Genomic DNA, 14892 nt, shown 5'->3' with positions numbered 1-14892 from the left:
CTGTCTCCTGCAGATTACTCTGTGCCTGGCATACAATGCATCTTTAGATCCTACTCTAATGGATGTTTTACACATCCACAAAATGAACAGCATTAGAACCATTAGATAAAGCATTTAAATTTTTCTTGTGAATAAATAAGGTGTTGGTGAGACAGAGATGCATCTCTAAGAATCATCATGCTCTGGAATAGGCTCCCCATCCATGTGAAGCAAAGTCAATACCTAGCCGTATTTAGGTGTAACCTTGACTAATAGATGGGAAATTGGAAATTCACCCTGGGTCTAGAGCCCCATGTCTTGGACAGATAGAGACAGACAGCAATGCCCAAACTAACATACCCCCTCACATAATCTCTAAAAATGCCCTACTTAATGTACACCCTCCTAATAAATTACCATAATTCACAAAGTTACAGTTGGTTTGGATTGCAAAGCTAGGCTTATAAAGACCCTAGTGGTTATTTGCCTAGTATATACCTTTGAAACTTTGACAGTGTTGTAAGTGATCTGGGAATGTGTCTAGACAGCAAACTGGCCTTTGACTAACATGTAGCTAAGAGAGTAAGAAGATCATTGTATGTTCCCCAACATATATAGGAAAGGGTATGGCATTCACATTTAAGGAGGTTATAGTACCACTGAGCTCGGTCCTTATCATATCCATCATTGTGTACTATGCCCCCTTTTGTACATACCTAACCCAACACTTGCAACAGTTGAAACAATCCTACACTGATCGGCTAAAGGCTCTATCTCTGTAATCAGTCTCCAAAAAGCTGTTCAGAGGGGATGTCTGCTTGTCTTACAGGGCTTCCTCAAATCCAGCCCTGATGGATCTGTTGCACATGCACAAAACAAACAGCACCAGAAACACTAGAACTAAGGATTTGAACTTCACTTGTGACATAAACAAAACATGTTGGACAGACAGATATGTGTCCCAAAGGATCCCCATGCTATGGAATAGGCTCGCCATCCAGGTAAAACTGAATTCATCCCTGACCTAATCAAAAAAAAAAGGCTTGAGAATTTTATGGGAAATCATAAATACTCTCCTCTGGTCTGGGTCTCATGTCTCTTATAGACAGAGACCACCAATAAGAATAATATTATCCTAACTAATACCCTCTTACAAATTCCTTGGTTACCATCCTAATAACATGCCCTCCACCACACACTGGATAGACACCCATGATGCCCACAGTACTAGTGGTCATTAGCCTAGTAACAACCTCTGAACCTATTTATTACATATGTAGGACTGATCACTGAATATATCTTCTTTTCTGTTCCTGTTCGAAAGGTCACCTAACTTTGTTATGAAATGTTCAAAGGAGGTTTATCAAAGGTACCAAAACAATGCCTTATTGTGATTACCTAGAAGAGCGTAAGTTAAATTCTACATTATTGCTGGCTATGAGGAAGATTGTACTTGGTGTATGAGGCCTAGAATGATGGGCAGATTATGTTGTTAATAAATACTGAAACCATCTTGTATAATATCAATGGGAAAAATATACGTTCTTAATTCTAAAATGTAAAAGAGTTTTGAGGACCACATTTGTAAGGTAGTCTTTAGCTAGGTCTTAGAATAGCCTACAGTAAGTGTAAGGCACTTTACTGAATTTATTTCAGAAGTCGTTACTCTTGGTTTGGAAGTATGTATACCCTGAAACTGTAGATCCTGTGCACTGATAGCCGTGGACCCTATCACAGTAATATCAAACTATTAAACTATCTTCAGGAGCTTTAGCAGGACTTTTGTTTGTTTGCTTACAATTTTAGTACTTGTAGTCATTCTTATCACAGAAACTATAACCATTCATGTGGTCTGTACTCACAGGGTCTATACTTACTATCAAGATCAAAGTGGGAGTTTTGTTGTTACCAGTAAATAAATACATACCCAAAGAGGCCAGTTGTTGTTGTCGTCCTGTAGTACAAACCATTGCCATCTGCTTGGAATTTAAAGCAAATTTCCGATTCATTCTCTGTACTTGTACAAAATGTCTGTCCTTTTTTGACAAACAGCTGTCTTGTTACATGCAAGTGCTGTGATTAAAATAAATAATGTGTAGACAGTAGTAGTTTCCAATACGTACAATATCTCTGATATGTATCTGTTAGTCCATTAACACTTGGAAGGTTAGATAGCATATTAATGTAGAGGTATGTATGACACAAAATTGGAAATTAAATTCAGTCTTACTAAAGCAAAAAAGAAATTGTGGATTTTTGAAAAGTCTGTGTAGGACTATTGTAAGGTACAGAGTTGACAGATGATACAAAAGTGAAGTGTAAAAGATCTCACAAGAATTCAGATTACTAAGGGGTTTACTATACAACAGCAAGTCAAATGCATTAGAAATACTCAGTCTAAGGAACTAAACATCTTCTGCAGTATCAGCAGAACAGTTTGGAGGGACTGGTATATTTCACAGAGAATACCACTGTTCTGGAATGGACTCCCTATCCACATAAAACAAAGTTCATCCCTGTTAATTTTCAACTTCAAGTTAGATCTGTGGATGGGAAACAGAAAATTTACTTCAAGACTGCCCTCTGTAATACTAATGGACTCATGGACCTCTTATATGCTTTTATCCCATGCATGGGTCCCCTCAAATTATCTATGATATGGTAGTAAATGCACACACAGCCAGGAAATGGAACAGCTTGTTGTAAGTTCACCAAGGCAGATTCAGTAAATCCAGGTAGGCACCAAACGAATTCAAAGAATTCCTTTATTCAGAACCACAGAATAATAACACACAAGCGCTTTCGCTCAGAGGAATTCTGAGCTTTATCAAGTGAAAGCGCTTGTGTGTTATTATTCTGTGGTTCTGAATAAAGGAATTATTTGAATTCGTTTGGTGCCTACCTGGATTTACTGAATCTGCCTTGGTGAACTTACAACAAGCTGTTCCATTTCCTAGCTGTGTGTGCATTTACTTCCTGGTTTGGTTCTCTGCTGTTTGTTTGACTTCTTATCTATGATATGGTCCCATTTATTCTCATTAGGGGTAATATATAATTATTGAAAATGTGATGGGTAAGGCCAGTCTATAACTAAATGTGACAGGTAATTTCAAATGCAAAAAAGGGAAAATGACTAGGCTTAAAATCACCTCGAAGGACAGCTAGCCTAGTACTTACCTATGAACCGATAAATAAACTCTTCATTCTAGCCCTGTGGATTAGTGGGATAATGACCTTACTGCCCAGAAAACCCAGATTCAGCTAGTGACATGAACTGGTGAGTTGAGCAGCTATAATGATAATGCAATGCCTACTGTCCTCTTTCAGGGCAGGGGGTGTTGGTTGGCATGTCTAGGTTGACTCTCAATATTAGAATAATCACTGAAGTCTTTAGACCACATGGAGGCACTTACAGTGATGCAGGCAGGGCCTACTGATTATCTCACTGATAATAGTGTATCACATGTAGAACCCTGGAACACAAGACTGGGCATGTGCAGTGTGGGTGGCTCAGTAAAATGTCAGCACAAAGTATGCTGCTTTCCACTCATTTCTAGGAGAAAAGACCACTCTGTTGGGTTCTAGTCCCTGGAAATAATGAATGGGCCAATGGGATACATGGGGAGGAAACTGTCATGATCTGCCAGACCAGGAAAAAAACTGACTTCATAATATTACTCTCCCACCCTCCTATCATACTGTAGAACATAGATTGTCATGATTGTTTTCAAATATTAGGATAAAGATAAATTTGTTAAGATCTCCTCTATTGAGAGATATCATGATAACAGAGCTTATGGATGCTTAACAAATGTTTGCTGTGCATCAATAACCAATGTTAGTATTTGGTCCTGCATTAGGTACAGTTTTGACTCAAACAGAACAGCGACAGAAAGAAAATGGCCTTTTAAAGCTGTTAGAACTTCATTCAGCCACATTATAAGCAAACAGTTTGGCAGAACAAAGTATCTAATAGCATTTAAAGGGTCTACTTCACATGACTGAAAACTCATTTGACTGAATTTCATTTGACTGAGACTACAATACCTAATTTTCAAACTACTGAAAACTCTTTTGACTGAATCTCATTATACTGAAAGCTTACAATGCTGAATTTCAAAATACTAAAATTTAAACCATAGATATGCATACTTGTAACACCAATGACTAACTCTTTCCAGAACTTAAAAACTATTTACTTACCCTTTTAACAGAAACCAGGCGATATAAAACCAAACTAGGTGGGGGGCTATGCCCCCCCAAACTATATATACTAACTCCTGAACTGCACAACTGTGGGGAAAAGGGCATATACCTTTTACTTACCTTACAGTACTCTACACACTGCTAAAACTGCTGGGAGCATACAAAACATTCACCATATTACTTTAGATACGTCCCATAAAAATGTAAAGAGACATACCCACATTTAGAAACACTACAACACTTCTTTCTACATGACTTTCACTATTCTGACAGTCAGCACTTTAAGTTACAGCAATTCTTTTTATCATAAGCAAGTCACAGGTGAAGGGAAACCAACATAATGTCTATGGCTTAAAATTCACTATAATGAGATTCAGTCAAATGACTTTTCAGTATTTTGAAAATTAGTTATTGTTGTCTCAGTCGAATGAAATTCAGTCAGATAAGTTTTCAGTCATGTGAAGTAGACTTCATTTAAAAGCTGGTTTACCTCCTGCTAGAGGGGTGCTTCCATTTTTGCCTGCAGTATCTCATTGCTGCCCCTGATTTTGCAGAATGTCCTTGAGTTGCCTCATATTTTTCCATGTTTCTCATAAAATCTTTGATTTTCTGGTGAATGACAATGGATTAGAGTCAGTCAATAATGTCTCTTATTAGAGTTTCATACCACTTCTTGTTCAGAAAATGCCTGTTTTTCTATTAACTTTTTAAGTGAATTAGGACAATATTTAAAAACTCTCTCTGATTTGGATCCTTTGTCCCACTATTACTTCTGCATTTGGCCAAATTTTTAATCAAATCATTTGACAGGTATACAGTTGTCTGCTTAACAGAGTTTTAAGTACTTTAAAATATTTCAAATCAGGTAAAACACTTAGCGCTTCTACTCTTCTCTCTCTCGCTCTCTCTCTGTCTATCTTTTTGTAAATGAAAAACTGGTAATATATGGTACAGAAAAAGTTCCAAGTAGTACAAATAATTATGATGGTGTCTCTGATAATAACTCTTATTGAGTGTTCTTGAAAGGATACTGGTTTACTCTCTCAAGTGAATTTCTTGACATTCATGTCTTGAACATATAATAAGCAGATCACAGCAGATTATACCAATGAAAGCCAGCATATTTCTTTAAGAAATATCTGTTTATCATAAGTAATCCTGTGCTGTTCACCCATTTTTGCCTTCTTATGCTTAATTAGCTGATTATGTTTCTTTTCTTACCATACCCCTCAACTGTCCATATTTTCGTTGAATGTCCAAATTTTTCCTCTTATTTTTGGTCTTTGTTTCATAAAATCTGTACTTTCTGGCAAATCACTGAAATTATCTGAGGAATGAAGTCACTAAATAATGACATGCATTTGAGTTTCAGACTTCAAATCCTTCAGAAACTATATGCTAACACAAAGCTAGTACTCTAGCAACTTTCTAGGTTTGTAAGAGTAATATTTAAAATTTGTCCCTATTTTTAAGCCTTTGTCCCCCATTTTTTCAGGTTTTGTACATATTTCTTGCACTAAAAGGTTGAGACGTATGCATCTTGTCTTCACTTATAATAATTTGACGTAAAAAGGATGAATGCTGTCGCTTCTTATATTTTAGAACTTTTCTTCCTTGGTGACCCAGCACAGTAGGACAGGGTTTATTTGATCAGTCAGTCAGTCAGTACACATCCAGTCCATTAAGTAATCTAAGAGGTCTGTATATTTCACTTACAGTTCTAAATCATTGCATTTATTCCAATGTCCACCATTTCCTTCAGGTTAGACTTTTCTTAATAGACAGATCAACAGACTATTGTTCTGAGATAAGCAACACTGAACTGTCTCAATTTTAAAACACAGTGATGGGTAGAGTTTGGCTTAACACAGCCATAATATAACTTTTTTTCTTCATTAATATCTGCTATTACCATCTAATAACTTTATATTAATGCAATAAGAGCATTCAATCCCATACTGTCACTGACTGTTATTCTCGCAGTGGCATCTAGAAATTCATCTTAAGATCCTATTTTGTTTAGAGAACTGGGATCCCTATGGCAATAATTCTTCTTCAGTAGAGTGTTATAACAGTTGTTTAATTAAGCAATAACCAACAATGTGGTGTGGTATATTGAACTTTTACCCATGGTTGGTGTGATTAAATAAAGCCAACCATGGGTAAATTTCAATATACCACAACCATGGAGTCAGTTATTGCTATTATACAATGACATTATTTAAGAAAAAAAATACTCACTTTTCTTAAATAATGTCTTTGTATAATGGCGCATTACTGTTCTTCCGCTGGTTGTGGTACACTGCTTCCTTGTTTTGATGTACTGCGCATGCGTATAGGACTTGCGTCCCACGCATACCCAGTACATCAATACTTTGAAACGGAAGCAATGGAGAAAAGAAAATCTCTGTTGCTCCGTTTTTTTCTTTTTTTTTTATTTGTTAAAAAAAATGTTTTGAGCACAGAAAAAAGTCCGGGTGACCGGACCTTTTTCTGTTGGTGTATTGTGGGATTTACAACGGGCAAGCTGGCCAATCAGCGTGTACGTTTTAGAATATTAATGGGGGGGGGTCATTGTATAATTAATGTTTCACCCTTTTCCTGTCAGACTGTAGCATCATATGACATGAAATTTTATGTTTGGCAGTTAATATACGGGGTTAAGACTATGAGATGTTAAAAAACATTGATTTGTATTTCAGGTTTTGATTCATTCAGCCCCCCCCATTTGCCTATTATCATTTAACTGGATGGTGATCTTGGGCCATGTCTGATAAAAATCTATGTGAAGCATCGAACAAATGTGTATATTTTTTTATTGTTTTTGCTACCAGTGTGTTAGTTTATTTGATGGCAGACTGATATTTACAAATGTTTAGCTTATGAATGAGGTAGACTGATGACAGACATTTCAACATTCTGTACTGTAGATTGTCAGAATTGTAAACTAACACTACATTCTAGCAATGCCAGATTTTATATTATACCATGACCCCCCCAAAACGTGCACGCTGATTGGCCAGCGTGCTCGTTGTAAATCGAGTTATACTAATGGAAAAAGGTCCGGTTGCCCGGACTTTTTCCATTAGTATAACTCGGTTTTTTAAAACACTGTCTCGCTATGTTAAATGGGTTTAACATAGCGAGACAGCTTTAAAATAAGCAATGGAGATCTCCGTTGCTTATTTTAAAGTTGTCTCGCTATGTTAAACCCATTTAACATAGCGAGACAGTTTAAAAGCAAGAGAAAAAGCAAGATCTCCGTTGCTTTTTTTTAGTGCTTCGCTATGTTAAATGAGTTTATCATAGCGAGACAGTTTTAAAATAAGCAACGGACATCTCCATTGCTTATTTTAAAACTGTCTCGCTATGTTAAACTCATTTAACATAGCAAAACACTAAAAAAAAGCAACAGAGATCTTGCTTTCTCCGTTGCTTTTGCCCACAGCTCTGATGTACTGTGCCGGCGCGCAGTACATCAGAACTGCCGCGGATGCCCGACATCTGCGGAAGGGCAGTAAACAGGCATTATACTATGCCATTATTTAAGAAAAGTAATAGTTTATTTTCTTAAATAATGTCATGGTATAATAGCAATAACCCACTTCTGGGTGTGGGTAATGCTAAATTTACCCACGGTTGGCTTTGTTTGGTCCCTCGGGCTTCGCCTTCGGGACCAAACCATGCCAACCGTGGGTAATTTAGCATTACCCACACCCAGGCGGTTATTGCTATATTATACCATGACCGCCGAAAAACGTGCACGCTGATTGGCCAGCGTGCCCGTTGTAAATCGAGTTATACTAATGGAAAAAGGTCCGGTCGTCCGGACTTTTTTCCATTAGTATAACACTGTCTTGCTATGTTAAATGGGTTTAACATGGCGAGACATTTAAAATAAGCAGCGGAGATCTCAGGTTTTTTTAAAAGCTGTCTCACTATGTTAAACCCATTTAACATAGGACAGTGTTTTAAAAAAACAACGGAGAAAGCAAGATCTCCGTTGCTTTTTTAGTGTTCGCTATGTTAAATGAGTTTAACATAGCGAGACAGTTTTAAAATAAGCAACGGACATCTTCGTTGCTTATTTTAAAACTGTCTCGCTATGTTAAACTCATTTAACATAGCGAAACACTAAAAAAAAAGCAACGGAGACGTTGCTTTCTCCGTTGCTTTTGCCAACAGCTCTGATGTATTGCGCAGGCGCGCAGTACATCAGAACTGCCGCGGATGCCAGACATCTGCGGAAGGGCAGTAAACAGGCATTATACTATGCCATTATTCAAGAAAAGTAATAGTTTCTTTTCTTAAATAATGTCATGGTATAATAGCAATAACCCACTTCTGGGTGTGGGTAATGCTAAATTTACCCACGGTTGGCTTTGTTTGGTCCTCGGGCCTCGGGACCAAACCACGCCAACCGTGGGTAAATTTAGCATTACCCACACCCAGGCGTGGGTTATTGCTATATTATGAGCACATGTACAGAAAGACATTACATTCTGCAGTCATACCATGATAAGGATTGCCTATGTGCTTGTCAGGCTGCATGCAACATATAATGTTAATGCTTTTATGAACATGGATAGTTAAATATCCCATTTTAGTAAAAACATTATTTTAAATGTGTCTTCTCCTTTACTAATGAAAAATATTTCTTGTTTTGAAGAGGACTTGCTAAATAGTGGAGGCTGTCATTTAAACTGGTGATGTCTGCTTATTACAGTAACTTAATGGACTGCTGTGTAATGTTTTGTCATCTGGTATATTCTTTTATTATCATAATCAGTGTCTCACTGGTATACTTGGAAAATTCTGTTTCCAGTACAACACTATTCAGTTTCTGACCATTTAATTCCTTCCACTATATTTTCTATATTGTGATTTAATGCAAATGTGCTTTCCTCTTGTCTTGTGTATGGTAGGATATATAATGATCACCATATTTGATGTGATTCTTTTCTGTTCTCTACTACATCGGGTTTTGTAGAAAGATATATATGTAAAAACATGCCTTATAGTAGTGAACTAGAAGTTCTTTTGACTTTCTCTTTTTGTTACAGACTATTGAGAATGACATTCTTACATTTAAAGATATACAAGATGAGGAATTTAAGGTCTTCATGAGCTTATTCATTTTATTGAGAAAAAGATCAGTTCCAGTTGTGGGCATGTCTAATTTAAACTTGAATGGTGTATAATTACCCACAAGAGGACATTTATTACATTCACATTGATAACTTATGGTTATGGTATAAACAATGAGACAATTTAACACCTGAATGTCTGCTTTTTGAATGATCTTTCAGGCCTGCACGCAGTTTTTGTTGAAAAGGTAGTAAGATAATTATAGTTTTTGACACTGACTCAGCAATCCAAAATCATCCTAGCTCTCAACCTCCCATCCCCAAAAATGTGAAACAAATGTATGACATGTGGAATATTTACTAGCATCTCCAACTAAGAAGCTTACAGCATGGATTTTAACTGTTTTTTTCATACTTACAGAGTATTCTTTTGATGATTTATAATGATTCAGTACCACTCTCCACACATATTTGTTAAAAAAGCTTAATAATTAATGTGTGACAGACCTTTTCAATATAAAACCATGTGGAACACAATGAGGTGCAGTTCAGAGATACATAAATGATCTCAGTACAGCATTATTCTGGCCATACCTTTGTCCAAAAAGACATTGCCCTGTTTGCCATGCATGAAATATAACATTTCTACTTTTGGGGATGGTCTGAATTGCAAAACTGTTCTTGAAGGCATTTAAATCTCCTGATTTTAAGCAAACAAATTAAATTCTTAATTGTGAAATGTTTGGATTCAGATGCTCTTTCATATACTGGTGCACAAACACCTATCATGCATGTGCCTGTGATCCCATAGTGTTTTATGGAGGCATGTGCCTTCGGTGAGAAAAATGAACGCCAACTTAATTGATGTTCAGCATTAATATGACAAGTGTAAGTCATCACTGTGTTTCTGCAGAGATGTTACATTATCATGTGCCTTCACAGGCAGCTTTAAGTAAACAAATGCTTCATCTCAATTAAAGTAATCCATGTTCTACTACAGAAATGCCTTTGTTGGTGGTTAGTAAAAAAGAATCCAACTTAATAAGGTGATCTGACATACTGTTTCCAAGCAAAATAGAAGACAGAAAAGATAAAAAACAACTGAATTTGAACTTAAAAGATGATTAGTTCTTAAAGATTTTCTCCTCAGTTTCCTTCTAACTGCATTTTGGTTGCCTGATTACATGATCCATTAAATACTTCTTTCATCTTCCAAAGTTTTATGTTTGACTTTTGTTTGGTGTTTATCTGTAACCACATGAATAAATTAGGAAAGATTAAAGGTAATACTGCCTGAAATAAAAAAAAAAGACTCATGTTCTTTGAATTAATTTCTTTTCTGCAATCCATAAGTAATTTGCATATCCACTTAATTCAAATCTTGCAGAGATGCTAAATATAAATACTCTATGCGTGTGTGTGTGTGTGTGTGTGTGTGTGTGTGTGTGTGTGTGTGTGTGTGTGTATATATATATATATATATATATATATAAAGAGAGAGAGACAGAGAGAGAGAAAGAGAGATAAATGTGTGTTTGTGTGTGTGTGTGTGTGTCTCACACACACACACACACACACACACACACACACACACACACACACACATTTTACTTAACCATCTGCATTGTGTTCTTCTTAATGATTAGAAGTGTATTCTTCACAACTCGGTGATTTTTTTTCAGCTAAGTAGGAAATGCTGATATTTCTTAAGAAAGACACATTTGCCAGCCATTCTGAATTCTCACTTTTAATTTTAAACTTTGCATGCGTAGCTCTTAATGTGTGATTTTGTGTGTCTAGAGGGATTTCCAGGCTCTCGACAATCTGCCCTGTAGCCTCATTCATTCAGCCTATGCAGAGGAGCTAGGCATCAGTTGGATGGGGCAAGAGCCCTCCAACCTATGTGTTCCCCACTCATCATGTACCATACTAAGCACCTGCAGCAACCTCAAAGGATTCTAACAAAGAAGATCAAGGGACTCCAGCACATGCCTTAAAAAGACCAACTAAAGTCCCTGTCACTATACTCAATATCATATAGACTTCTCAGTGGAGTCTTATGCCTGCCTTACATAGCAATCTCAGACCCAAACCTAATGAATTTGCTGCACATCCGTAAATCAAATGGGACTGGGGCCACCCATTTCAGTGACTTAAATATGGTCTGTGACTTAAATAGGACATGCTGGAGGGACAGATTTATTTCCCAGCAACTGCCACATCTTTGGAATAGGCTACCTATTTGGGTGAAACAGAGCACCTGTATGGCACTTTTCAAAAGGAACCTGGCCGAGTGAATGGGGCACCATAAATTCTTACTGAGGATAGCACCAACAACCCTCCTGAACATGGGCAGTCATTACTAAATGCAATCTAGGGTAGTAACTAAGATTTCTGTGGCATTACATTGGGATGAAATGGCTAGGCTTGAAATAATCTCTGAGTTGATAGCCTAGTAATCTCCTCTGATCCTGTTGTCCTATGATCCTAAGAGACTTATCAGCCCACTTGTTCTGTAGGAAGCAAGAGCTTGGAAGTGAGGAGTGGCTGTTCTTTGTATCCCACGGACGTCCATAATTTGGCATTCCAGTCTGCAGGTGGCAGTGTGCTCAGTATGTACTTATCTGAGATGTGAGTGCTGTGATACCAAACATGGCTCTTTTGTGAAGCATCACACTGCAAATGCAGCACAAATGTGCTAGCATCGTTCTGCAGAAAAATCACCTACCTACCTCCAGGTGTTAACAGTGTAAAGGGATGAACTGACATCCCTTCCTTCAGATTGCTGAGCTTTGGCCAGTTACTTCCTTCTTTCCATCTCATGCATCTAATCAAACATGGGTCTCCTGAGACATATTCCATGATTCACTTGTCTACATCATGCCGCCATCAGAGTCAGTGCACCCTGAGGAAAACAGAAATTACCTGCATCGAACATTAGCAGAGGACAGTCCAAACTTAATTCTTTGTGATGATAAAAGTGACTCATTTAATTGTATCACTGCCCATTCCAGATTTTCTTGATAATATAACACAAATTAAATAACTGGAATTGCATAATATATTTATGGGTTTTTTGTATATGCTCTTAGCTAATACTCATTTATTTAGAACACTTTGTTTTCTTACTACGTTATTGCCATTACTGATTAAAACAAAATATTGACTAGTTATTTTATCAGTTCAAGTGTACTTATTTTTTATATTTCTATATACATATGAATAAGATATTTAGTTTGATTGGTGTTTGTTTATTTTACATGTTTTTTTTGTATTGATTATTACTTTGTTTGAAATATTAAAAAATCTGAGTCTGAAAGCTGGTAACAGTTCTACATCTCCTAAATGCCAGCATGCTTTGTCAGTTTTATGAAGTGATACTGCCTTGAATTTCTAGGAGGTATGTTTCTATGAAAAGTGTCTTAAGTGTTTTCCTTCCTTTTACAGGTAGCCGAGGAGTAGTAGCACAAGGGAAATTTTTTGAAGTAAAGTCCAATACAGGAAAGCTGCTGTTTTCTGCAGATGATACTGAAGTAGTGGTTGGTGCTGACAGGCTACGTGTTTTAGGTAAAGTCGCTATATGAATATAACTGAGAATGGACATTTGTTTTGAAATGACTATGAATTGTGAAACAGTTCTGTTGATATTATTAGAATAACAATATAATCACATGCTGTAGTTGTAAAATGCCAAAATACTCTCAGTACTCTGAATGGTAGCAAGCCCTGCATATGTAACTTATGGTTTTAAATATTTAAAAAATATTTGTAAACTATGTTTCACAAAATACATATGACTATCACAGGGCATGCTATATTTGAAGTGTGTTCTCTGCAGAATTACCTACTCAAAATAATACAAAGGATGTCAAAATGAACCAAAACTTAAAAAAAAGTCATTATTTTGACACATAAAAAAAATGTCTTCCCATTTTATTGTATAATCAACTTATTTTCCATCCAGACCCAATTTTTGTTTCGTACTAGCCCAAAACATGTTGGCCTTGTAGATGAAGAACTAACAGACATTCAGACAGTAAACATTGCGAAAAAAAAGTTATAATGCTTGACTCCCCCATGATATAACAGAAATATACTTGCTGAGATCATTTTTTTTTTTTAATTTAAGACACATTACATTTAGTATGCATTATTTGTCCATATTGTCTGAATGAAAAACAGTTTCTTTTAGTTGTGTTTAGAAGTCATTCCTATCAATAATTGCAAGGGGTGTGAAATGCAGTATAGCAGGTCTCCCATAAAAAAGAAAGCATTGTTGTAGTGGGTGTAACCCCATCAAAAAAGAGAAAATAAATAAATGTTTATTTGTATCTTGAAGATGCACACAAGGAATAAGAAAAGACTGGAAACTCATGGAAAAAGCTGTGTTAAACAAAGGCTAGTTATACACTATAGGAATTTGAGGTTCAGACCCTCATTACCTACAATGAGGAAAATAAGTCATTATTGGCTAGTTTGTATGTAGGCAAACTGCTGTTAACTACTGTGAGGGCAGATACGAACAAAAGTCCCAATAACAGAAAAACAGCTGCAGGGTTTAGATAGCAATATAAAACAAGCAAGACTTTCATTAAAAAATACGGCTTTAATATACAACAGAAAAAAAATGGGTAAGTGCTTTCACAAATCACCATTTGCTTCATCAGACCAATACTTCTTAACAAACTAAATTTAAATACAATCATGCCCTCCCAGCACAATTCAAACCAACCAATGACAATGTAATTTCTCAGATACATACCTAATTAACATTCTTTTAATGCATGACATTCTGATTTCCAAAGGCAAGCTGTATAATATTAGTGTACATAAAAAAACTTAAAAACAAACATCTTACTTCTAAAACATATGAATTATAAAAATATGTAAATATATATATAACAATATATGAAATGTATATATAATAAACTTACATCATTTCCTAAGCTTCCTAACCTTGATGGCAGGTCTAATAGATTCATTTACCCCCCCCATCCCCAGTGTGCTCAGTTTTAAAATCCATTGCAGTTCTACTTGTTCTGTTTAATTTGTAATATTTCCCATCCGTATTCCTTCATGTAACACATCTAATACCATAAATCTAAATTTGTGGCCTGAGCCTTGTTCTATAATGTACTCGGCCCATGCACTTGAAGTATGACTCTTACTTGCACAATAAAGATGGTCCCTAATACGCTCTCATAAGCGTCTGTTAGTTCTGCCCACATAGAACAAGCTGCACGGTACACAATAGACAAGGTGCACTCGATCTTTTGAATTGCAATCTGCTTGTGCCTTTGATTCGTATCTGTTGCCAGTGTCAGGGTAAATGAAAATAGTAGACGTATCTATAAACTTACAAAAGGAACAATTATTACATTTTTTAGTTCCAAATTCATTCAGTCTATCCTGTGAGTGGCCCTTCCCCTTAGCGTAACACAACCTTTGTTTTAAGGATCGAGTATTCCTATATCCAAACGTAGGTTTACTTCCTACTATTTCAGCTATATCTTCATTTACCTGTAGGACATGCCAATGCTTATTAATAATTCTTCTCAATTCCCTATCATCACTAGAGTATGTTAAAGTAAAAAATTGTATGCTGAGGCTGTCTCTTTTC

At 36.3% G+C, this 14892-nt stretch overlaps 1 protein-coding gene across 2 annotated transcripts in view; it reads left to right on the top strand.

Moving 5' to 3' along the window:
* The window catches only part of SGCD (sarcoglycan delta), a 3695933-nt gene that overhangs the window by 2940843 nt on the left and 740198 nt on the right, over nucleotides 1-14892 (top strand). For both annotated transcript variants that reach the window (XM_044069343.1, XM_044069342.1), the window contains one exon: nucleotides 12720-12839. In XM_044069343.1, the coding sequence (XP_043925278.1) occupies nucleotides 12720-12839 (120 nt within the window). The remainder of the gene's footprint in view (nucleotides 1-12719; nucleotides 12840-14892) is intronic.

The sequence above is a fragment of the Protopterus annectens genome, chromosome 4.part0 (genome assembly GCF_019279795.1).
Source record: "Protopterus annectens isolate FY-2018-M chromosome 4.part0, PAN1.0, whole genome shotgun sequence".
NCBI classification, from domain to species: domain Eukaryota; kingdom Metazoa; phylum Chordata; order Ceratodontiformes; family Protopteridae; genus Protopterus; species Protopterus annectens.
This window is presented reverse-complemented; position numbering and strand designations above follow the sequence as displayed.